The following is a 23,211-nucleotide window of genomic DNA, read 5'->3' as shown; positions in this document are numbered from 1 at the left end:
AAAAAGCCAACATGGCCAATATGAGGCTAACTACCTAGGTAAAGCTCACCCAATTTTACCATTCGTCGTAAAGTCATCAACAAAAGAAGGAACTTAAATGTTGTTCCAACAAAACCCTTCCATTCAAACGTATAGGCAGGCACATCACAAGTCATATTACAACAGCACAACAACGAATCCTAGTCCTAACCAAAGCCACTCCTCATTATCTAAAAAAACCAAAGCCACTCTCATCAGATGTGTGCAACCTCTCAACCAAATACATTCTACATTGGTCACTTGTTTGTTCCATGTCACTGTAAAAAACAAAAAGAAGAGAGAAACAAAGAGTGGGGAGAAAAAACAAAAGTGAATTTCACAAGATGAATCATACAATGAGCAGTAACCATTTCGCGGCGAGTTTTACGCACTGAGCGAAGGAACCTCTAGCTGTTGTTGCTTCTTCTCTTGGCCCCCTTTCATGTCCTTGGGCTTTGCCTTTGGAGGACCAGCTGCCTTTGCCTTCTGCACCCTTTGCTACCGGTTTCTTTTGATCAGGAGGAGATGATGTTACGGTTTTCTTATGATCAGGAGATAGTGCTACTGATTTCTTCTGATCAGGAGGAGATGGTGCTACCGGTTTCTTCTGATCAGGAGGAGATGGAGATGACTTCTTCTTAGGGGCTTTTTGATCATTGATGTTGTTGCTTGGACTGATTGAGCCTTGCAGCTTCAGAGCTCACGGGTTTGTGCTGGCATTTTCCATCTTTGCCTGTCCTTTGCCTGTCCTCCCATGGCTGTGCCGCTATCCATCGGTCCATCCAGCTCCAACCCCAGCCACCCTTGCCAACTTCATAGTTGAAGTTTCCAAGACTTGTGGCAGACCTTGCTCTCCACTGAAAATGTGCAGAATGAATATGCCGATTACTATGTTGAGTTTATACATAGAGAAATGAGCATAGTGCTAGTCTGAATTAACTAGTAAGTAGCATGGAAAGAAACTATTCCTAAGGGGAAAAGACATGATGAAAATTAGCTTAGGAGTCTCTGTCATATATAAGATCAAAATCATAGATATAATGTGCTGCAATACGTAGGATTCTTTTAAAGGAATGAACAATGAATGAAGTTGTAACACCTGAATCAATTGTTAGTACCTGATGATTGAATGCATATGCCATGGCTCGCTCACGCTTTACTGCGGCCTCTTCCCTTTGTTGGATCCTCCCAAGTATTTCCTCCATAGTATCCGAGCCTCCATTCCATTCGACCTGTTAAACATGCCAATGCCAAAAGGAAATGCAATGTCAAAGAACATTAGTATTCTATTTCTAGTAAATTTAATTTTATTAATGAAAAATATAGTTGATTAGTTTAATCAGTTAAAGGATTCAGGGTAGGTAATGACTAAAAGAATCCCCACAATAATCAGGTAGGCAGAAAGAATTACAAGGAATGTTGGTCCTTTAGGAGAAATTCACCTGCGAATTTTGGAGTTTTGCTTCAAGTTTCATTTAATTTTCTTGCTTCGTCTTCCTATTGCGCCCTTCGGTGACCATGAAGGCACGCCGGTTTCTTATCTCTGCCTGCAACTTGTTCCAAGACTGTATGTAGTTCAATGTGGGAGCTGTCTGCTTGTTAACTGGATTGGTCTGCCCAATAATGTGCAATCTTTTAACCCCCTTGAGACATCTGAGAGTTTTCTTTGCCTGCATTTGAGTGACGAAACGGCAGGAAACGATGTGCCAATTTCTTAGCAACAAAGAACTCCTTTGGTAGCCAAAATGAAGGAAACAACTCATAATTAATGTTACCTTGTAGCATTGAAAGGCATTCTGAATTCGAGTAGCTGCCCATTCCTCAAAATCATTGGCATCGAAACTCATAATTATTGGCCGGTAATCCTTCAACATCATTGGTGATTCAATCTTAAGCAGGATGGTTATAACAGCATTGTTTAGCTGATCAAAGTTTTGAGTGTTCCCTGTGTAAAATTTTCCAAGGGCTGCCAAAACCACCCCAACATGATTGTAGAATAGTCCAGTGTAACCATCAGGCTCCGATGCTGTCATTGGGGATGGCTTTGATCACGGTCCAGACCTCTTCCTCAGTCTCAACCAAGCAAGAATTATGAACATCCGATTTTAACTATTTCGACTAACCCATTTATTCAATCATCAGTAACAACAATGTTGATTGCTGAGTGCATCAAACCAGCAACTGAGTGCACCAGTATCCAAATGAGTCCATAGCTCCAAGCTTCTATACACTATATGGCCAGCAATTAGGTTCCTGTATGTTGCAGAATTGAAAACATCAGAAAAATTGGGTGTCATTTATCGTATTATGGAACAAAAAAGATTAAGGATAAGTAACATATATTGCCATGTCAAACAAAAGACTCATAGCACACATGACAATGTTGAATAAAAAGTGCCAGATGATTTCAGTTAACTAGCAGCTAGCTAGAGCTGTATTTTTTTTCGTAAACATGCAAAAGATTTGCGTATCAATATATTATAAGATGAAGCATTTAGTTACACACCGCACCCGGCCAGAAGAATCCAGCAGAAATGGCAAGGAGGAACAAAATTGGAAGGCTAACTACTAAATATTAAACTTAGAAAATCTCCCAGCAACAAGAGAGGAACTGAAAAAAAAATATACCCAGAAGTGCTCCTAGTGGCGCAGCAACAGAAACGCACCATAGACGACCCTCCTTGTGAATCAGAGCTACAACTTCAGATATTTAGGATAGTGACCTATCGGAAACACGACGATTTCGCTCCCTCCACAGTTACCAAAAAACCAGGAGCACTAGTGAATCAAATCCACGCCGTTGCATCTTCTGGCAAACAGCCACCACTTCTGGATGACACAGTCCCAGCCAGGGGTGGGCAGGGGAAAGCCGGCCAAGGAGAGGATTTCGCACCACACCTGCAGGGCAAACACGCAGGTGAGAAGGATATGATTGACCATCTCCAACTCTTGCACATACAAGGGGCAACATGTATGACTGTCCATGCCATGCCTGATCATGCGATCCACTGTCCAGCAATGTTTCTGAACAGCCAGCCATATAAACAACTTGCACTTGGCCAGGTCGTGCCAAATCTGCTTGGTGCAGGGTAAGAGGAGTCGCTGGTGCAGCACCAGATGACTTGATCTTCCAGGTTAGAGATTAGGGTGATACTTTGGACAAATATCTCAACCCTTCAGGAATTGTGATAGATAGTACTCAGACAGTTAAGGCACAAGGAAGATCTCTGATCCAGGATTGATTCACAAGCTCCTCGGCACCACATTCACAAGCTCCAGGCCAAAGCAGCAATAGGTTGCCCGTCAAACCCATTTGTCTGACCAGAAGAGGATAGGATTCCCATTACCGAGACACGCATGAAAGGAGGCCTTAGTGATGCTCATCACCAGAAGGTGGATTCTCTGATATTTGCACGAGAAGTCAGAGAAGACGCACGGGAAAAGCAGCTAAATCAGATTGAGATCATCCTCTGAGCAACGAATCGGCGTGATGAAACACTTACTGAAGTTTGTGTACAGAGTCAGACCTGACACCATGCCAAAGACAGAAATAATACCCTTGGCAACTTACAGATCTCCAACAGCAGAGGACAGGAACATCACATAGTCATCCTCCTAAAGAGGAGCTCAGAATTCGATCGCCGGGTTGTAGAGTGAGACAAAAATGCCCAAGATCTGAGGTTTTCCTAATCATTGCATTAACCATGTCCATGACTAGGATAAAAAGCATCAGAGAGAGAGAGGGAGTCTCCTTGGCGAAGTTCATGTTGATGAAAGAATCAGCATCTAGGCACACTATTCAGAAATCAGCAGCACCTGAGAAGAAGAGCGGAGAATAATAGAGATCCAATCTCGCTACCGGCAGCTGAACCTAAGACGGGAGACAGTGTCCAGAAGAAAGGGCCAACACACTTGTGTCAAATGCTTTAACAATATCCACCTGCTTGCGAAATGCGTTCTGTGATCAACATGAGGAAAGCATTGATCACATTCTGGTCGCGTGTCCGGAATCAAGGCAGCTTTGGTGGTGGGCACTGCGAGCGATAGGTCTGCCAGATTGCCTCCCGATGAATGAAACTTCCTTTCACACCTGGCATTGCAGCAGCAGGGAGAAGGTTCACAAGCAGCATCGCTGAGGGTTTGATACCTTAGCAACATTGGTCGCCTGGACAATTTGGAAAGAACGAAACAATCGAGTCTTCAACAATGAGAGCACGACTTGGGTTGACATTGCAAAGAGAATGGCAGCAGAAGCGGAGCTCTGGCACACATCCAACTCGCTGATACCATCATTCCTTCCACAGGTCCCAGAGGGTCGGGGTAGCACAAACATGTCGTGAGAATAGGCCTATTTGTATTCGTTTCTCCAGTTTCAGTCCCATGCTGCCTTTTGCTTTTTTGCTGTAAATAAACCTTTATTCCCTTAATGAAAAAATGCACCGCTGGTGTATTCCCGAAAATATCCACCTTGAGCAAAAGACGATGTAGTTGCTGGCTATGCCTCCTTCACATTCCAAAATCTAACATAGATTATAAACATGATTGTGTCAGTTTATAAAATAATCAACGATGCTAGCAAGGCAAACAGAAGTGAAGTTTATACTTGCTCTCTAGTATTAACGCTATAGCAAGGCAAAAAGAAGTGAACTTTATTAATACTTACTCTTTAGTGTTAATGGATTCTGAGTAGTACCACATATAAGATCTATGTCACTTAAATTTGAGTACAGCTTTTCTGCCATTTCAACCTTCAATTCCTTGAGTTTCTGAAATGTATCACTATATTTTGTGCACATTTCACTGTGCTTCCTGAAAAGCTGGAAAGAAAAACAAATGTCAAACAGAAAATTGAATTCCATTAATACAATAAATATTTTCTGACATTACCTCGTCATCTAATCGAAATGCGTGTTGACCTTCACGCTGCTTGGTAGTGCTTTCATTTCCAATCTGATAGACCTCAGCATATAACCGAAGAGCATTTGCACAAACCATGACTTTTATATTCTTGCTTCCCTGACTCGGCTCTAGGTTCATACGAACGTGAGATCCAACAATATGAGAATCAGAAAATACTGGAAGATCTCCTTCTATTACTTGGATTGAAGGTGAGGAAGTAAAAGTCCTCAGGACCAGCTCTGCAATGCATGGCAATTCTGTTCCTCGCTGTAAGACATAGGTAACACCATTCACAAGTACTATACCAATGGATGATTGCAGATTTGCTGGCAAGTTAATGATTCTTTCCTTAACCTCCCTGAAGCTGCTCTCAGGATAAGAATCACATTTGATAAACAAGATGTCCTCCATAGCAGTTTCCAGGTTGATGTGGGCATCTTCCTTCAAGAAGAATGATTCATTGTGCCGATAACACCTCTCATTAGCATTCCAAATGAACAATGGGACATCCAGAGATTTCAGAATGTAACCAGAATACTTGTCCCAATTTAATGCGTAATGCTTTCCTCGAGACTTAAGTCGCCGGAGCTTGTGAAAGTATCTGTTCTCCAAAGCATCTACCATAAGAGAAGAGATGTATCTATTCTTAAGGCACTCTGGTGAATGAATAATCAGTACAGCCATAGACCATTTTGCTGTTGGTGACTGATGATTCTTATCAAAATGTGCAAGATCATTTATCATCGCCTTTAGTATAGGAAAGCCCATGGCAAGACGGTATAGACTTTGTCCTCCACCAATCAGAGCACGATAATTGCTCCCATGATCTAACAAGATAGAACCTTTAATAAACTTATGGGGCGACTTCTTTTGCTTTCCTGCTATCCTTTTAATCTTCCCTTTGAACTTCTGATACTTCTGATTTGTGTGGCCTATTATCTCCTCAAGTTCCTCAAGTTTAGGAGGCTCATCCTTGAACTCATAAATCACTCCCTCAGATGTCCTGAAACCGCGGACCCACATATTTTTTGCTTCAATAATAGCAGTGACCGTTGATATTTCATCTGTAAAAGCTACTGTGAACACAAAAAGATCCTCAGGAGTGAGATACAGAGTTTGGTGCTTCCCAGTACCCTTCACAACTTTGATACATTTGGCCCGTATTAGATTGCGGGCACTTTCAATCTGATCAATAAAGTACTGGCATCTATCTTCAGGATTATCAGATAGAAATCGGTTGATATTTAGGGTCAAAACCGGATCATCGGCAGGAAAATCCTATAGATCACAAAGAAATATATATATTAAAAAGCTACAATTTTAGCGCAAAAAAAGGTCATTTGTATAGAGTGCACATACATAAAGCCCATCTGCTTGATCATAATCCATTGTTACCCTCCTAGCTTCTGTAAAAAAAAAAAAAAAAAAAAAAAACCTTGTAGATCAGAACATATGTTGATATTAAATCGTCAGATTAGGGAAACAATACGAAAATTAGGAATGACATGATTGACCTACTGCCCAATATTTGTAGTATTCTAGTTGTACTGAAAAACGGAAACATAAAACAAGTGCAAACTTCTTCCTGTCCTAGCCTGAACAGAATCAAAGAAAAAAATTCCAAAACATGGATCTTCCAAGCTCAGATAATTCCTATGGAAATTTCGATCATTATCTGATGAGATAAAAGGTAGTGTTTGTGTAGCTGTTCGTTAATATTCAAGATCAGAATGTGTCACAAAATTTCCAAGAACAGTTAGTTGCCTTCAGTCAGTACAATCAACAGGTATAAAGTTTAGAGATTTTATTTGGATTGGGTGATGGCAAAGGTCAACCAGACAATTTACATGACCATAGGTGTAATTGAATCTGAAGTTCACTCAAGAAGTCCCAGATCAAAATGCCTGCTAAGATATTTCTGGGTGTTTGCTTAGAAACATTTTCATTTGTAATGTAGAAGTAAAATCTTCTTTTTGCATTTGGAAGGTCAACTAATCTTCTTTTCACAAGCAATTTAAGTGGGGCAATAGAAAAGAGGGGAAACCATGAGGTCTTATTCAGTATATCAGTATAGCCTATATGTCTGGTGCTACTATGAAACAACGGTCTTCTAAAGACTTGGTCAAACTTAAAAAGCCTTGACTTAGGACAAACCCAAAGTGACATGATATGAAAGGGAGGGAATACAACAGAAAGACTGAAATTATTAATATTAAGTAATTTAGTAATTTAGAGAAGGTAGAAATTCAGTTAGCAAGGCCAGTTAGACAATGAATTGAACTTCCTCATTGGAGCATAAAAAATTGCATAAATCTTTGAATGTCCAGCGAAATGGTGGTATATTACCTGCAGTGTTTTGACAAACTTTCCCTGAGAAGTTTCCCAAACTTTGATTAAAAAATCTTCACTCTTCAGAACTGTACAGTACATGCACGTTAGTTTAGGATCTTGATAGTTCAGATTCACATGTGGCAACAGTAGCAGCATAAATAAACACAGAGTTTATACATCTTATATCTGCAGGCACAATGCTCATTTCACTACAAAAAATACTAGTGGTCTTACAAAACTGAGTTTCTAAATACTTTCATTCTGAAAGTAATTTACAGGTTTATTGTGAGATTGACCAACTTGATAAAGACAAGAACTGAGTTGGTAAACTCAGAGATGTAGCATGCAGCATGTAGCTAATCATGTAACAGACTATTAAGAAAATACACAGGTAAAACTGGTGCAAAATGTTGGCAGATCGTGTGCTTTATAACGAAAAAAATGGAAATCATATTCATTCATTTGAAACGGTGACACCAGCATTCCATGCCAGTCCACAACTATGATAATGCATCTGAAAAAAATTTTGGAGCAACAATAGTAATGATGTATATAATCTAATCCTTCATGTAGTCAACAACATATACATCCATGGAACAAGATATACAAGTTGGAGGACAAAAATTGTGGCAATGAAAGCCTCTCTCCACAAATGGTTGATTGTTTCGATCAACTTAGGGCATGTTGTAGTAGCGATTTAGTAAAGTTATCTCTCTAACTGGTATCTTCATATCTGCACTAACATTCGAAAGAATTTTCCAAATGAACTTGTTAGTCCAGCATAACTACCACAATCGATGTTCTTTTTTACCTATCAAGCAGAACATGAAATTCTTCAAATCATCAATTTGCCACCAATTTGATCCACATTACCGGACAAGAATTTCAAGCCACCAATTTCAAGCCGACAAAATGTTACCGGGCAAAGAAGTATATGAATTTGCCACCAATTTGATCCACATTAAACATTGAACACTCCAGATTAATCAAATCATCTCACAAGGAAGCAGTCCCTTAGTTTATTTATTTTTTTTCACCGTCGTCCATTCGATTGCACAAGAAGGGAGAAAGAACGCCAGTACCAACCTGTTGAGGCAGCGTGGCGCTCTGGAAGATGAGCGGAAGAGGTTGAGACGACGAACAACCGGCGGCGCCGGATCAGCTGCGTCCTTCCAAGAAAGAGAGGGCACGGCGAGGGCGACGGGTCAGCTACGGCCTCCAAGAAAGAGAGAGCAGGGCGAGGCGGCGACCTTGACGACGGCGAGGGCGACGGGTCAGCTGCGGCCTCCAAGAAAGAGAGCAGGGCGAGGCGGCGGCCTTGATGACGACGAGGGCGACGGCTCAGCTGCGGCCTCCAAGAAAGAGAGAGAGGGCGCGGCGGCGCCCTTAATGACGGAGAAGACGACGCCCTTGATCGTCGAAGGTTCGACGGCGGCGGCAGCGGCGGTTCTTGCGGCGGCCGACAGGAGAGAGGAATGTGCAGGGAAATGAGGGGGGATCTGCAGGGAAGGCGGAGCGGCGGCGGCAGGAAGGGTGAGCGGTGGCGCCGGGAACGACGGGGAAGGGAGGGGAACGAGGGTCGCCGGCGGCGCGATTTCCGCTCGGCTGCTCTCTGCAGTCTGCAACGCAACGGCACGATGATCGAACGCACCTAATTGATTTTGATCCTACGTGGCGAGGGAGGGGTGGAGGTGGAGGCAATCCCAGCCGTTAGATCGAACGCACGCAATTTTGATCGTCGGATTTGATGATTGGCCATGATGACACTACTACAGACTAAACCGAACATATTAATTTTGCAACTAATATCATTAATAAATAATAATGCAAGATACAGTAGGATCAAAACATTCATCTGTATGTTAAGAGCAGTAGGAGTAGCATATATTAATGCTAGAGTTCACATACATACCATCATAGCTATCGTTTCTTCTGTTCATCTTCTTTGCCAGATCAATGCTATGCCGAATTACCCATGGCTGCCAGTACAGAGAAGACTCAGGCGATCACGACGATAATTATGTTGTGCCATGCTGCATACAAACGAAAATTTCAGGAATAAAACTTCAGACCCTTAGAATTTATTTGAAATAGGCTATGTTTTCCTATAGTTTTTGTAGCTTCACCATCTGACAAATTCAACCTTGCTGTTTATAAATGAGTTCAAATCAACCAAAAATTCACAGACCATACCAAGTAATTTCTTGCTAATTTATCTTCATCTCTCTCCCACTATACACCCTGGTATTCAAGTGATTTTTGTCTCTGTACAGCATACTACATGATACATCTGTGCCCCAGAGGACAGGTTACTTTCAAGTCATTACAACCAGCAAAAATAGATGTGATGGAAAATTTACTAGTACGCTATAGTATCTAAATACCCAATTTGTCTAAAACATATAAGAGTGAAGAAATATCTTCATAAAAGATGGTGCAGAAGAACAAACATAGCAATATGAAAGGAAGTGCAGAGAAAAAAAGAATGAAATGTCCTGATTTTTATTCTGTATTCTCTACATAATCCCAACCATTACCAAGAGTCCACAAGTCAGAGTGCATAAGTCTAAAATGTAGTACAACTTTCTGGGCATAGAACACACTGAAGTCTGAAAACATATTCAGTGGTAGATTAATGAAACTAATTTGGTATTGTAGATCATAGATGCTGCTACATTTCTCTATAAAGTTGATCTAACTTAAAGAAGTTTGATTTAGGACAAACCAAAACATCTTATAACATGAAACGGAGGGAGTATTAAACATATGAAAAGAAACTCTGAATATGTGCAAATTATAACCATAGAAGTTACAAATCCCTGATAGTCTGTATTTTCCCAAAAAAAACTTACCATCTACATTTGGCTCCAGATTCCATCCTCAAAACATATTAGTAAATCTAGCGCATGGCTTGCATGTCATCAAGAACTGACAAATAATGTGAAAGATCTTACGTGGAAAATATACAGCTAGAAGGATGCAAAGATATGTTGTACAAGATATCCTGTTAGCGTATACTGAAATGAAAACACAATCTAAATCATACGACAGTAATGGATTCAATCTGACTTTCACAAATAGCTATGATCTGTGAGTTGAAAATGCTTAAACAGCAACAATATCGATTTTATTTCTGGAGTAATTAGTTATCTGCAGTAACTTGAGACATTTATATCTGGTATTGGTAAAGCATACTTGATAAAAGCATGCCCATCTTCACTACAACGGATTCAGGGCATTTCTCAACAAAATTTAGTAAAATGAGTTAATGCCAGATGACCAAGGCATGATACCAATCTGGGTGCATGTTAACTCAAAATAAAGGGTAACAGTCATACCTTGTGATATAACTTTCATTGAGAAGCCAGAAAAGCCTCTCAACCCTGTACATGTATATGAGTATATCAACAGTTTGCGTTAGCATTAACTAAAGACAATGTTGGTGTCAGCTTAAGATGTTTCATCTTTCAGTGGTGCATTTCTATGGGACAGCAATATAACTCTAGTACTGAAGAAATTGATTCATTAATCTTGATGTATTAAATTATGTTTTGGCATAAAAATATCACTTTATCAAAGTACAGTGAACTGGCACAATTGTATCTATATTGTGAAGAAAACTTAATTGATTCTGAATTTATGATGCTTATTTAGTGCTAAAAACATGTGCAAGCAACACATAATGGAGTCGCCAAGAATATAATAATCTCCTCCTCGGCCCTCGCTGCGACGGCGAGTACAGCTGCGACTGCGAGTACCCTGCATTCCACACTCCACAGCAACAAGAACCCAGCATCAATCAGGGAATCAGGCACGAATTCGGGGACATCGCTGCAGACCGTCAGAAATTCAGAAACCAGACGCGCTATGGTCTGTCGATCTACCTGGGGTCGCCTCGTCGCGTGGCCGGGGATCGAGTATCACCGCCTGCCAGCCAGGATCGCCTCGACGACGCGTGTGCCGGCTCGTCGCGGGGAGGATCGCCTCGCCGTTGCCTGGGTCGCGGCTCGTCCGTCGCGGATAAGATCGGGCGCGGCGCAGAGGAGGGGGTCCGGCCCCGGGCGCGACGGCTGAGGGGGGAGGGGAGGGGAGCGCGCTCGGTGACTGATTGACGTCTACGACGCCGGAGAGGAGCAGGCGGTCGTCGCGGCGGCGAGGAGGTCCTGCGGCGGCGCGCGGCGCGCGGCGCGGAGGGCGGCCGACTGCGACGGGGACGAGAGAGGGAGGGGCAGCTGGCGCGCGTGAGGCGGTGAGGAAACCAAGAGGCAACCAGGCCGGCGAGCTCGATTAGCGTTTTTCGGCCTCGTCTTTTTTTTTTTTCTTTGCTTATCAACCAGAAATTTGAATTTTCAATCTTAATTTAAAATTGATTTTGGGACCAAAGTTTATTTTTCAGAACACACACACACATATATATATATATATATATATATATATATATATATATATATATATATATATATAGCAAAATACCCGTGCTTCGCTACAGTGTATTAAAAGTAAAAAAAATTGTTTTTAACCGAAGTTATTTCCACATTGTTTGGTACTTTTGCTCGCTAGAAAAAGGCTCAAATGACAGGTGATGCCTTTTTTTTTAGGATTATCGGTCAGTTTTTATGTTGTGATTTGTACTCCGTACACGATTAGGATTTTGTATCATCTTTGATTTTTTTTTTTAAGAAAAAGTGCCCGCGCGTTGCAACGGGAAGAAAAGATGAAAAAATTGAGGAGTTAAGAAATATTTACATTACTTAATTAACTAAAATACAAATTTCCGGAATACTGGTATTTTTTAAGTAGGTAGGTGTTTAAATTAATTGAAAAGTAAAGTAAGTGTAGGAAATAAAATTGATATGGCTAGATTTCATTTTTATTAAATTCTCCATAGTTAATTACACTCTCCGAAATTTTCTTGGAATTTTTAAAGCTTAATTGCTATTTTTAATAATACAAATATCATTTCAGCATTTATTTAAATAAAAATCTAATGAAATCCTCATTACACTTGGGCCATTTTCAGCCCATGACCTCGCTCAGCCCACAGCCGAGCCGGCCAACTTTCATGCCTTATTCTCCCCTCCTCCTTTGCCCGCAGACACGCGTCCGACCCAGCAAGCAACGAAAGTCTAATTACCCTCCCCATTTCATTGTCGTGCGGGCCCATCACTACAGTGTCGTCCCCTACCTCCGTAAGTTCCTCATCTTCCCGACGTCTCCTGATGTCGCCGCCTCCATGAAATCCGACCGCATTCTTAAACATAATATGAAATTGATTGAGGGGTTTCAATCTTTATATTCTCTTTTTTTTGTTTTCTTAAAAATCAGAGCAAATCCGCTTCGTATCTAGCTGGGAATAAAGCCCTATCTAAACCCTATTTTTTTCTATAGTAATACAATGCGACCTAAGTTCTTTTTCCGCGTCGGAGACGGACAACGCACACACGCGCGAGAGGGGAAGAGGGAATCGCACGATAGACGAAAAATAAGTGTGACGAACGGAAATTTATGAATCTTTATATTAGTAAGATATAAGCTTTATTTATAATTTTTTTTTTCGTTTGCAAATATACCAATGAGGTTGTTTCACACCAAGTAAGTAATTGCTTGCACGAAAAAGTAATTAGTACTTCCTCTGTCCCATGTTAAACGTATTTTTTATTATTAGTATTTTTATTGTTATTAGACGATAAAACATGAATAATACTTTATATGACTTATTTTTTTCAATATTTTCATATTATTTTCAAATAAAATGGACGGTTTTTAAATTTTTGCATAAAATTTTTAAATAAAATGGATGGTCAAATATTGGACATGAAAACTCTTGATTGCACTTAAAATGGGACGGAGAGAGTACGTAATTAATTAACTATTAACAACTACAAAATTAACAAAAATGATTTATACGATTTTTTTAATTGTTCTATATAATTTTTTTACACAAAGTTTGGAAAGCGTGCTCATCAAAAAGTAAAAAAGTTTAAGCCAATCAATCATATCAAATGCAGCCTTAGTCTACATTAGGGTTCCGAAAGCAACCCTCCATTAAGTGCTATAGGATGAACGGTGTATTTAACGGCGCAGAATAGATGGAACCCTAATGACAGTGGAATTTTTTAGACAAAATCGTTTATACGATGATATTTCTTGGAATTGAGTGATTTCTTATATTTTCTCATAAAATAAACTTGTCCCTACTGTAATAAGGATGATTAGAGATACTTTTACACGACCACATGTATATTGATCTCGTGGCGAATCACAGGTAGTAATAATTTGAAGATCTGACATTTTTTTTTAGAGAATAGTATTTTTCCCGACCTTTACATTTAAGATATATGTAACCTTTTAAATCGAGAACTTAGCCTCTCAAATAACATAATTTGAACTTAGCCTTTCAAAACCGGCCACGTAGGCGCTACATCAGCCAAAACCACCATCAAAACCGCTGATACTTTGCACCGGTTTTGATAGTTAAGGGACCCGTTGTATCGGTTTTCTGGTTGAAGGACGAAAATCAGATTCCTTGGCATGGTAAGGGACCTCTAGTGAACTTATTCCTTTGCACCGCTGCAGTATGGAAAAAGTACACCGAAGGTCCCTCAACTTGTCATCGAGTTACAAAATCGCCCTTGAACCGTAAAACCGGATACAACGCGTCCCCTAACTTACAAAACCAGTGCAAACTAGGGTCCCTTGGCGGTTTTGACTCCGGTTTTGTTCGATGTGGCAGCTGACTTAGCTTGGGACCCACGTGGGTCCCACATGTCAGCCTCTTCCTCCCCTCTCCATGGGCGCAGCAGATAGGCGCGGTAGGCCAGTGCGGCGGGCGCGGGCGGCTGCCGGCGAGGGAGGAGCTGCCAACGGCGGCAGCGGCGGCGTCACCGGTCGTCCCCATCGAGGTCAATCTTGTCGATGAGGTCGGCGACGGGGCGGCGTGGGTAATGGCCCGGGTCAGCGGGACCCCATCCGTGGGCGAGGGCGGCGACCCAGGCCTTGAGCCTGGGGAGGTCGAGCAGGCCGACGGAGGAGGCGTCGATGGCCACCACCGCCGCCAACGGCGCAGGCATTTGCGGCCATGGACCGAAGCTGGAGGAGAAGGTGGTGGTGTGTTTTTCGAGGTGCCGTTGTTCAGCCCGCCGGGAGGAGGTGGTGGGTTCTTCGAGGTGCTGCCGCCGGTGCCGCCACCGCTGCCACCGTTGGCAGCTCCTCCCTCGCCGGCAGCCACCCACGCGCCGCCGCACCGGCCTACCGCGCCCATCTGCTGCGCCCATGGAGAGGGGAGGAGAGAGGTGGAGAGGGGAGGAAGAGGCTGACATGTGGGACCCACGTGGGTCCCACGCTGAGTTAACTGCCACATCGGACAAAACCGGAGTCAAAACCGTCAAGGGACCTAGTTTGCACTGGTTTTGTAAGTTATGGGACGCGTTGTATCCGGTTTTGCGGTTCAAGCACGATTTTGTAACTCGATGACAAGTTGAGGGACCTTCGGTGTACTTTTTCCCTGCAGTATTGCTTGGTTTTGTAATCAGTCCGGTTGGGCCTAGAGCTGGTCCATTGATTCACAGTTGAAGCCCAGCTGATCAGGTCCATATCCGTGAGTGACACCCTGGCTCCGATCCGCGGCGCTCGCGCTCCAGGCCACACGCGGTTCGCCAGCGGCGGCGTCGCGCTGGAGATGCGGGTGGCGCACGCGCTTTGCGCCGGCGCCGGCACCACCAAGTTCCTCTCCGACGCGGCGCGCAGGCGCCGGCGGTGTGGGAGCGGCTGGACCGGCCGTGGCCGAGGCGGTGGTGAAGCTGTTAGAACGCGTCCTCGCGCGCGGTCGACGCCTCGGGCACTCTCCTCGGAGGATGGGGGCGCGCCGGACGCCGTGCTGCCGCCGCTGTCGTCGAGGCTGCTCAACTGCGCCGCCGGCGGGGGTTCAAGGTGCTCGTCGCGGAGGAGATGCAGGGGCTATCGTTGCAACGTCATTTGCTTCCGTTCAAAAGAGAAGAGAAGCTGTAAATTTCACACGAAACAGTTCGTTCAAATTCAAAATAGGTAGTAAGCGTTCAAAAGAGAACCTGTAAATTTCACACGAAAACAGTTCGTTCAGATTCGAAATAGGTAGTAGTACTCATTCAAATAAAGATCTCATACACATTTCCGAATCGCAATGGGAGTGTGAATCCTGTTCGGTCGGTCGAGAAATTTCCAACTCCGAATCCGATACGAAATCAAAACCTCCTGTGTACTGTTGGCGCATATATACCGGCGCGGCTCCTCTCGATCTCCCGCAACAGTTGAGAGATCACCTCGAGATCGATCGTCGAGCGAGCCTGATCGATTCTAGATCAAGATGATGACGCGCGGTAGCAGAGGAGGTTAGTTATTGCCTTCAATTTCAGTTTCGCTACCTGTTCCTCACCTTCTCTCGATCTCTTGACTGCATCATGATTTTGGGGACTAATTTTTTTTCTGTTGGACAGATCGCGAGGGGGAGGATGTGGATTCATGGGTGAAGAAAGAATCTGAATGGGAGGAAGCAGGAGATGGAGAAGAAGACGATTATTCAGACGAAACCGAATATGATGATGATGAGGAGTCTTCAGACGAAGACGACGATTACTTCTCAATGGAAAATCGGGATGTCCGTTTCGCTTCGGAGGAGAAGTGGGAGAGCCAAATCATGGAACAGATGAAATTCTCTGTCTCCACTGCTGATCCATTTGGGATCATGACGATTTGGAAGGGGTCTCTGCACGTCGATGGGCCGTGCCAATCTCTGGATCCAAACCTCTTATCTATGAACAATTTCAGTAAGTTCATCGTTTCACATACCAATCTTTTTCAAGAAAAGAAAAAAATATTTAACTTTATATGTTCTTGAACTTTACCATATTTACTGGTTATTTCTGCTGCAGTGCCTCAGTTACCACTGAGAAGGAAGAAGAAGAATAATGAGGAGCCTTGCCGTCGAGCCATCCAGGTGTTTGGTCTGACTGTATCTTCTCCTGACAATGTTGTTCAGGAGATCTATGGTATGTTTGCATTCAGAGATATACGAAACAGCCAAGAACGCAATTTCATCTTTGAATACCCAAGAGACAGACCATTTACACTTAAGCCGGTGAGCACTTGATCAACTCTTCTTTTTTTATGCAATCGTTTTAATTAGTTTCTTCCTTAAGCATTCAGGTTTTTATCTCACAGGAGTAACTCTTTATCATACATATATATATGCAGGGTTCTGATAAGGTGCAACCCCTGATCCAGCCTCCTCGTGGCATCTACGCAATAGGGCCAGTGGTAATGGAGTATCACCTAATGATCAAAGGTCAAGAAGAACAAGAAGATAGAGTATTGGTAGATGGTTACTCCATCTACTGTCCATCTTTCTACAAAGAACGTTCAAGGTTCCACTGGCACATTGACACTGGCCACTGTGGTGCCATTGATCTGAAGATGGCTGCTGTACCAAACGCCGTGCTGGCTACAGTGGAGATCGAGGTGATTCGTCTCGGAGGAACTCACTACGATTCGCTTGCCATTGTTGTCGCATTATCGATGATCAAGGGTATGTATTTGGTTTTCGATAGCAAGGTTAGCGTAGGCAAGCTACTGCCTTTCACGGTGTGCATCAACAGAGAGATGCATCTGAAGCTGTTCGTGTACGGCTACTCCAGTAGTCAGATTGGGCATGGCGATTGCTCTCCAGATGGTGTTGTTAGTGATTACGACAATGATGGGTTCTTCTCCGCAAGCGAGGATGTTTATTACGACGTTTTGAATTTCATACCACAGTTTGGAACCTATAAGAAAATGTCACACAATCTTGAAGATATGGACGTGTCTGTGACGGTAACCTGGTCTAGCTTGTATTAGTACAGATAAAGTGAGGATTATATTTTATGTTCTTGTCATAAACAATTACTGTAAATATGTGGAAGAACAATGTCAGGGAAGAATGGCGGAGTCGTTAACACTCATCTTTTTATTTGATATATGGACCTGCAGCCGCGGCTGCAAAGACATGAAGGGATGGCAGCATACTTATGTTTATAACTGAATAGATTAATAGGTCCAAAGAAAAGTTTAATCAAAATAATAATAATAATAAGCCAACATGGCCAATATGAGGCTAACTACCCAGGTAAAGCTCACCTAATTTTACCATTCGTTGTGAAGTCATTAACAAAAGAAGGAACTTTTAACTGTTGTTCCAACAAAACCCTTCCATTCAATTCAAACATATAGGCAGGCACATCACAAGTCATATTACAACAGCACAACAATGAATCCTAGTCCTAATCAAAGCCACTCTCATCAGATGTGTGCAACCTCTCAACCAAATACATTCTACATTGGTCACTTGTTTGTTCCATGTCACTGTAAAAAAAGAAGAGAGAAACAAAGAGTGGGGAGAAAAAACAAAAGTGAACTTCACAAGATGTATCATACAATGAGCGGTAACCATTTCGCGGCGAATTTTACACACTGAGCGAAGGAACCTCTAGTTGTTGTTGCTTCTTCTGTTGGCCCCCTTTCATGTCCTTGGGCTTTGCCTTTGGAGGACCAGCTGCCTTTGCCTTCTGCACCCTTGCTACCGGTTTCTTTTGATCAGGAGGAGATGGTGTTACGGTTTTCTTATGATCAGGAGGAGACAGTGCTACCGGTTTCTTCTGATCAGGAGGAGATGCTGCTACCGGTTTCTTCTGATCAGGGGGAGATGGTGATGACTTCTTCTTAGGGGCTTTTCTATCATTGATGTTGTTGCTTAGACTGATTGAGCCTTGCAGCTTCAGAGCTGATGGGTTTGTGCTGGCATTTTCCTTCTTTGCCTGTCCTTTCTTCAGGTTTTCGGGGTGGACCAGTGATCGGGGCTCCCATGGCCGTGCCGCTATCCATCGGTCCATCCAGCTCCAACCCCAGCCACCCTTTCCAACTTCATAGTTGAAGTTTCCAAGACTTGTGGCAGACCTTGCTCTCCACTGAAAATGTGCAGAATGAATATGCCGATTACTATGTTGAGTTTATACATAGAGAAATGAGCATAGTGCTAGTTTGAATTAACTAATAAGTAGCATGGAAAGAAACTATTCCTAAGGGGAAAAGACATGATGAAAATTAGCTTAGGAGTCTCTGTCATATATAAGATCAAAATCATAGATATAATGTGCTGCAATACGCAGGATTTTTAATGGAATGCACAATGAATGAAGTTGTGACTTGTGACACCTGAATTAATTGTTAGTACCTGATGATTGAATGCATATGCCATAGCTCGTTCACGCTTTACTGCGGCTTCTTCCCTTTGTTGGATCCTCCCAAGTATTTCCTCCATAGTATCCGAGCCTCCATTCCACTCGACCTGTTAAAACATGCCGATGCCAAAAGGAAATGCAATGTCAAAGAACATTAGTATTCTTTTACTAGTAAATTTAATATTATTAATACAAAATATAGTTGATTTGTTTAATCAGTTAAAGGATTAAGGATAGGTTATGACCAAAAAAATCCCAACAATAATTAGGTAGGCAGAAAAATTTACAAGGAATGGTGGTCCTTTAGGAGAAATTCACCTGCAAATTTTGGAGTTTTGCTTCAAGTTTCATTTGATTTTCTTGCTTCTTCTTCCTATTGCGCCCTTCAGTGACCATGAAGGCACGCCGGTTTCTTATCTCTGCCTGCAACTTGTTCCAAGACTGTATGTAGTTCAATGTGGCAGCTGTCTGCTTGTTAACTGGATTGGTCTGCCCAATAATGTGCAATCTTTTAACCCCCTTGAGACATCTGAGAGTTTTCTTTGCCTGCATTTGAGTGACGAAACGGCAAGAAATGATGTGCCAATTTCTTAGCAACCGAAAACTCATGTGGTAGCCAAAATGAAGGAAACAATTCAAATCAATGTTACCTTGTAGCATCTAAAGGCATTTTGAATTCGAGTAGCTGCCCATTCCTCTAGTGCTGCATTGTCTTCAGGGTCACTACTAGAGGAAGGACCATTATTAGACTTTTGATTTGTTGAGTTTGGCCCATTGGGTACCTGACTGGCAACCTTCAATGCCAAAGCAAAATAGAGGAAAATAGTTGGTCAATTTGACGTTTAGTTCATCTAAGTAAATGTACAGATGTCCTAAGCCATAATGTAATCATTTAAATACAAAGGGCAGAAGCTATGCCATTTCAATAAGAGGCAGTTTAAAGGTACAAGAAGTACAATCAGATTATGTTTATGCACTGTAGCCGGTAAGACAATCCCACGGAAAGAAAAACTACACTAGTACTACAAGAAAGAAGCTGAGAGATAATTAGGCCAGATTCTGTCTGTAAATCGATGTACAAAAAAAAAAGCTACCAAGGAGATCAATTCAACAGTCAAATTACTTTGACTGACCAGTCCATGTTCAAAAGTGACTGGTTGACTGCTGAACATATAACATGGACAGAGCATAACAAAGATCTCTGAATTTATGTGACTAAATTAACAAAATGCTTACTCAATGAGAACTTTGTTTTCTTTTTTCTGGGTGGGGGTGGGGATGGGGGTAACTTAACACATCTTCTGCAGTAACATAGAAGAGAACAGGCAACAGTGGCAATGCCAAAACATTTCCAATTTTCAAACCATAAAACATAAAAAAAATTATCGACACAGAATTCAGCTTCTCAAAGAACCTTTTATATGTGTACCATGTAAATTTACAATGACAAATTCAGATGTCCTGTTGTCAGTAGGTGGGGACAGTTAATTAGCAGTAGCTCACCAATACACCAAAGATGCAGAAGGTTGTACTACTACTCTAAAAGGTATACCTAACTCACACATACTACTATTCTGCAAGTCAGCATCCAAGGTACCCCATAATTGATTGCTAGTATGTACAAATCAAGCTTTTCCCATCAGCCAACTTTCTCTTATGATGACCGCAACCAACAAAGACAATCAAGTAGCAGCACAGAGAGGCTGTCCTGGCCCTTCTTAATGATGGGATGGAATTGCATGTATGGCATCCTTTTCAGGTTGCTTAGAAGGCATGCAAGGCTATGTGTACATGACCATTCAACTTTCAGGAGGGACTTGGAAGTTGTGAAAAAAAATCAGCTTTTTTTGGAGTACATAGAAGGCACATACTCCACATCAAGGATACAAATCATCTGCGGTACTGTATGTGTCACTGACATGTGGGTCCCACCTGCTCCGGGCCCACATGTCAGAGGCACCAACTGCATGTGCATTAAAGCCGAGGATCCCCACTCCCATACCACACATACCCACGAGTACACCCCTTAACACACGTTCAAAGAGCGTAGACCAACAGTACATCTCTAACCCTACTAAATTCTCGCGTGTGCGTAATATTTATGGACATGAGGATTTGATTTTTGGAAACAGTGACAGAAATAAGGGGGTTAATGGATGGATGGAGTGGATACCTTTGCGTGTTTTGACTTGCCACGTTTAGACTTCTTCTTGCTGATGATCGTCTTGAACCAGTCCCCAGACCCCATGGCTTCAATCAGAGTGAGCCTCACAGATTAATCCTTGTCCAACCCCCTTGCTTAGATCACAGAAAAAAATCATTAAAAAAAACAGGGTTAATTTTGTTTTTAAGTATAAGATGGTGCAACATGCCGAAATAAAAAATTACACCTGATGAACCAAGTTTATTGGCTCATTCTGAATCTCTCTGAGTGTTCATTAACCAAATCAAAATTTACATGGAGAAAAGAAGCAAATCCTAATATTTCTGTCAATTGACAGAAACATGAGAAGCAAGCATGAGAAATGAACCCTTGTTTTTGTTTCTATCCTGAAGTCTTCTCGAATCAAATATGAATGATTCCCCAAAACAATTCGACTAAAATCAAACAACAAAAGGCAATAAACCGGAAGCCAAGAATCAGCTCAAATCTTACAGAACTGACAGGGCTCAAGCTTCAGACTTCCTTCCTATAACCTTAGCCAAGAAACCAAGAACACCCAGAGAGTCAACCCCATGGCTCATCCATCCCTCTGCTCATCATCCATGGCAGATGAACAAGTATTATCTTCTCCCTCCAAAACCCAGAGCACAAGAACACCAGAGGAGCCAAGCCAAGAACTCTGAAGAAACACACAGATAAACACGATGCAGCTGAGCAGTGACTAAGTACCTGAGCTTCAGAAGGTTGCAGTGTTGGCAATCTGAATCTGATCAGAAGTTGCTGTCAGAAAGAGAACGGGAGACAGCAGCTCAGGAAAGGAAGACATCCATTGGAAGCAATGGATCTCTCTCTCTCCTCAACCTTTGAGAGAAGAAGAAGAGAGAGAAAGAGAGAGAGGTGGGAGAGAAGGTGGAAAGGTGAAGAGGCTGGAGTTAGATATAAGTCCAGATCAAGTCCTTTGTCTAATTGCTCCCAAGTTGTTTTCTTTAATCCTTCTTTGCCTCCCTCCTCGGCCAGCCACTGATGACTTTAATTACTGGACTTTTTAATTACAGTGCGGTTGCTAATGATCTTGCTTAGCAGTGGGAGTTACTGTCCCTTAATCTCGCTGGCGATCTTGTTGCCATTAAAAATGGAGACAAGGAGTTACTTCTTTGTTGACTTGTATGGAGATCCACTTGCTCAGAGAATCCACAATTTGCAGTGTGCAACATTTTTTATAGCTCATCTTCAGCAGTCAGCACAGTGAAATCGTGGTAGTACTGAAATCACACACAAACTGTCGAGTTAATAACAGAAACAAAATTAATCTTGCCGTCTCATTTCGTTGTTTTCGAGTAACAGTACCTTTTCACATAGACTTGGGGTGGTCCCGGGACCACCCAAAAAATTCCTAACCCAATGTGTATATATATATATATATATATATATATATATATATATATATATATATATATATATATATATATATATATATATATATATATATATATACACACACACACATATGCAAAAGAACTTTTGAAAAAAAAAAGAAAACAAAGTTCTTTTATTAATATATTATGATGTACATTTGATCAATTTATATTTCTAACTTTGTTATATTTAGAGTATTTAAAATAGTTATATAAGTTGAACCACCTATATAAAAATCCTAGACATGCCACTGCTTTTTCCGAGCGATTAAGAGTGTACCATACTTAAATAAGTATCATGAGTTATACTATACTTTCTAACTTAAAAATTCGTATGCTAGAAATTAGGATGAAAAAATTTACAAAAAAAAACTTTGACAACTCTTAAAGACAGTAAAAAAAATTATTGTTTCTATACTACATAAAAAAATCCGAAAATCTTCTTGTCTGCTCCAGTAAGAAAACGGTTGCGCGTTATTGCACTAACATGCGACGAAGCACGAAAACGTATGCGTGTCTACGGAAGCGCAATATTAAAATTCACGAATTACCTCTCGAACTTCTCAATATTAAAAATTAATTTAATCTTAATAAATAGGCACATATAAAATCAAATTAAGGTTAATATTCCGTATAAAGAAGATAAATAACACATTTCATACAAAATATATTCGTATTTGTTTTAGATAATATTACAATATTTTTTTATCTCTATAAAAGAACAAGTATTCAGCGAGTTTCACATAAACACAAACTGATTGTATTTCTGGTCTCTGCCGTTAGGCACACGCCCTACTGCCCTAGTTTACTAGTAGTTGATGATTAATTGTGAGCCCAGACAGCACGGCGAAGTCGAGAGGAAGAAGCCAAGGAGAGAGAGAGAGAGAGAGAGAGAGAGAGAGAGAGGAATTAGATAAGACGATCGATTGCCATGGTTGGTACGTTGATGGTGGTGTTCTCTTCTTCGTCTGCTCGTCGTCTTCATCGCTCGTCCTCCCTGGCCAACAGCGACATGCGAGCTAAATCAGAGAAAGGCTTTCTTTCTCCCACCTGAATCGATGGATGCTTCGTCACTTCGCGCCCAAGTACGGCTCCATTCCCGTCTTACGTTGCAGTACTCATCTCCAACCACCCATGT

At 41.8% G+C, this 23,211-nt stretch overlaps 3 protein-coding genes across 10 annotated transcripts; 1 reads left to right on the top strand and 2 right to left on the bottom strand.

Moving 5' to 3' along the window:
• Positions 1 to 143: 143 nt before the first annotated feature.
• LOC127776576 (uncharacterized) lies at positions 144 to 11,535 on the bottom strand. Of its 5 annotated transcripts, XM_052302994.1 has the most exons (12): positions 11,133 to 11,535; positions 9,442 to 11,007; positions 9,161 to 9,281; positions 7,264 to 7,334; positions 6,277 to 6,323; positions 4,906 to 6,195; positions 4,682 to 4,835; positions 2,647 to 4,538; positions 1,794 to 2,271; positions 1,461 to 1,688; positions 1,137 to 1,250; positions 144 to 875 (listed from the first exon to the last, which is right to left on the bottom strand). In XM_052302994.1, the coding sequence occupies exons 5-8, from the start codon at positions 6,304 to 6,306 to the stop codon at positions 4,525 to 4,527; spliced, it is 1,488 nt and encodes a 495-aa protein (XP_052158954.1). In that variant the 5' UTR covers positions 6,307 to 6,323; positions 7,264 to 7,334; positions 9,161 to 9,281; positions 9,442 to 11,007; positions 11,133 to 11,535; the 3' UTR covers positions 144 to 875; positions 1,137 to 1,250; positions 1,461 to 1,688; positions 1,794 to 2,271; positions 2,647 to 4,524. The 5 variants fall into 5 exon arrangements, with proteins under 5 accessions (XP_052158954.1, XP_052158953.1, XP_052158952.1 ...); XM_052302993.1 differs by having other exon boundaries at positions 9,161 to 11,019; XM_052302992.1 differs by having other exon boundaries at positions 9,161 to 11,007.
• A 3,363-nt stretch (positions 11,536 to 14,898) lies between these two features.
• Positions 14,899 to 17,364, top strand: LOC127776578 (uncharacterized). The gene is made up of 4 exons (XM_052302998.1): positions 14,899 to 15,614; positions 15,720 to 16,049; positions 16,155 to 16,360; positions 16,477 to 17,364. The coding sequence occupies exons 1-4, from the start codon at positions 15,590 to 15,592 to the stop codon at positions 17,113 to 17,115; spliced, it is 1,200 nt and encodes a 399-aa protein (XP_052158958.1). The 5' UTR covers positions 14,899 to 15,589; the 3' UTR covers positions 17,116 to 17,364.
• A 70-nt stretch (positions 17,365 to 17,434) lies between these two features.
• LOC127776579 (protein IQ-DOMAIN 9-like) lies at positions 17,435 to 21,578 on the bottom strand. 4 transcript variants are annotated; one of them, XM_052303002.1, is made up of 6 exons: positions 21,388 to 21,578; positions 20,668 to 20,788; positions 19,145 to 19,288; positions 18,813 to 19,040; positions 18,488 to 18,601; positions 17,435 to 18,221 (listed from the first exon to the last, which is right to left on the bottom strand). In XM_052303002.1, exons 2-6 carry the CDS (start codon positions 20,740 to 20,742, stop codon positions 17,721 to 17,723), a joined length of 1,062 nt encoding a protein of 353 aa, XP_052158962.1. In that variant the 5' UTR covers positions 20,743 to 20,788; positions 21,388 to 21,578; the 3' UTR covers positions 17,435 to 17,720. The 4 variants fall into 4 exon arrangements, with proteins under 4 accessions (XP_052158962.1, XP_052158960.1, XP_052158961.1 ...); XM_052303000.1 differs by having other exon boundaries at positions 20,668 to 20,792; positions 21,388 to 21,577; XM_052303001.1 differs by lacking the exon at positions 21,388 to 21,578 and adding an exon at positions 21,151 to 21,354 and having other exon boundaries at positions 20,668 to 20,792.
• Between the last annotated feature and the right edge of the window lie 1,633 nt (positions 21,579 to 23,211).

The sequence above is a fragment of the Oryza glaberrima genome, chromosome 6 (assembly GCF_000147395.1).
Source record: "Oryza glaberrima chromosome 6, OglaRS2, whole genome shotgun sequence".
NCBI classification, from domain to species: domain Eukaryota; kingdom Viridiplantae; phylum Streptophyta; class Magnoliopsida; order Poales; family Poaceae; genus Oryza; species Oryza glaberrima.
This window is presented reverse-complemented; position numbering and strand designations above follow the sequence as displayed.

Excerpts from the sequence above, each read along its gene's own strand:
- LOC127776576 (XM_052302993.1), bottom strand. The coding sequence starts at position 6,306 with ATGGATTATGATCAAGCAGATGGGCTTTAT. Across the intron at positions 6,196-6,276 it reads ATCAAGCAGATGGGCTTTAT|GATTTTCCTGCCGATGATCC; the intron begins GTATGTGCACTC and ends TGTGATCTATAG. Across the intron at positions 4,836-4,905 it reads CATTTCGATTAGATGACGAG|CTTTTCAGGAAGCACAGTGA; the intron begins GTAATGTCAGAA and ends TTTTCTTTCCAG.
- LOC127776578 (XM_052302998.1), top strand. The coding sequence starts at position 15,590 with ATGATGACGCGCGGTAGCAGAGGAG. Across the intron at positions 15,615-15,719 it reads GACGCGCGGTAGCAGAGGAG|ATCGCGAGGGGGAGGATGTG; the intron begins GTTAGTTATTGC and ends TCTGTTGGACAG. Across the intron at positions 16,361-16,476 it reads GACCATTTACACTTAAGCCG|GGTTCTGATAAGGTGCAACC; the intron begins GTGAGCACTTGA and ends ATATATATGCAG.
- LOC127776579 (XM_052303002.1), bottom strand. The coding sequence starts at position 20,742 with ATGGGGTCTGGGGACTGGTTCAAGACGATCATCAGCAAGAAGAAGTCT. Across the intron at positions 19,289-20,667 it reads GCAAGTCAAAACACGCAAAG|GTTGCCAGTCAGGTACCCAA; the intron begins GTATCCACTCCA and ends TTGGCATTGAAG. Across the intron at positions 18,602-18,812 it reads CAAAACTCCAAAATTTGCAG|GTCGAGTGGAATGGAGGCTC; the intron begins GTGAATTTCTCC and ends ATGTTTTAACAG.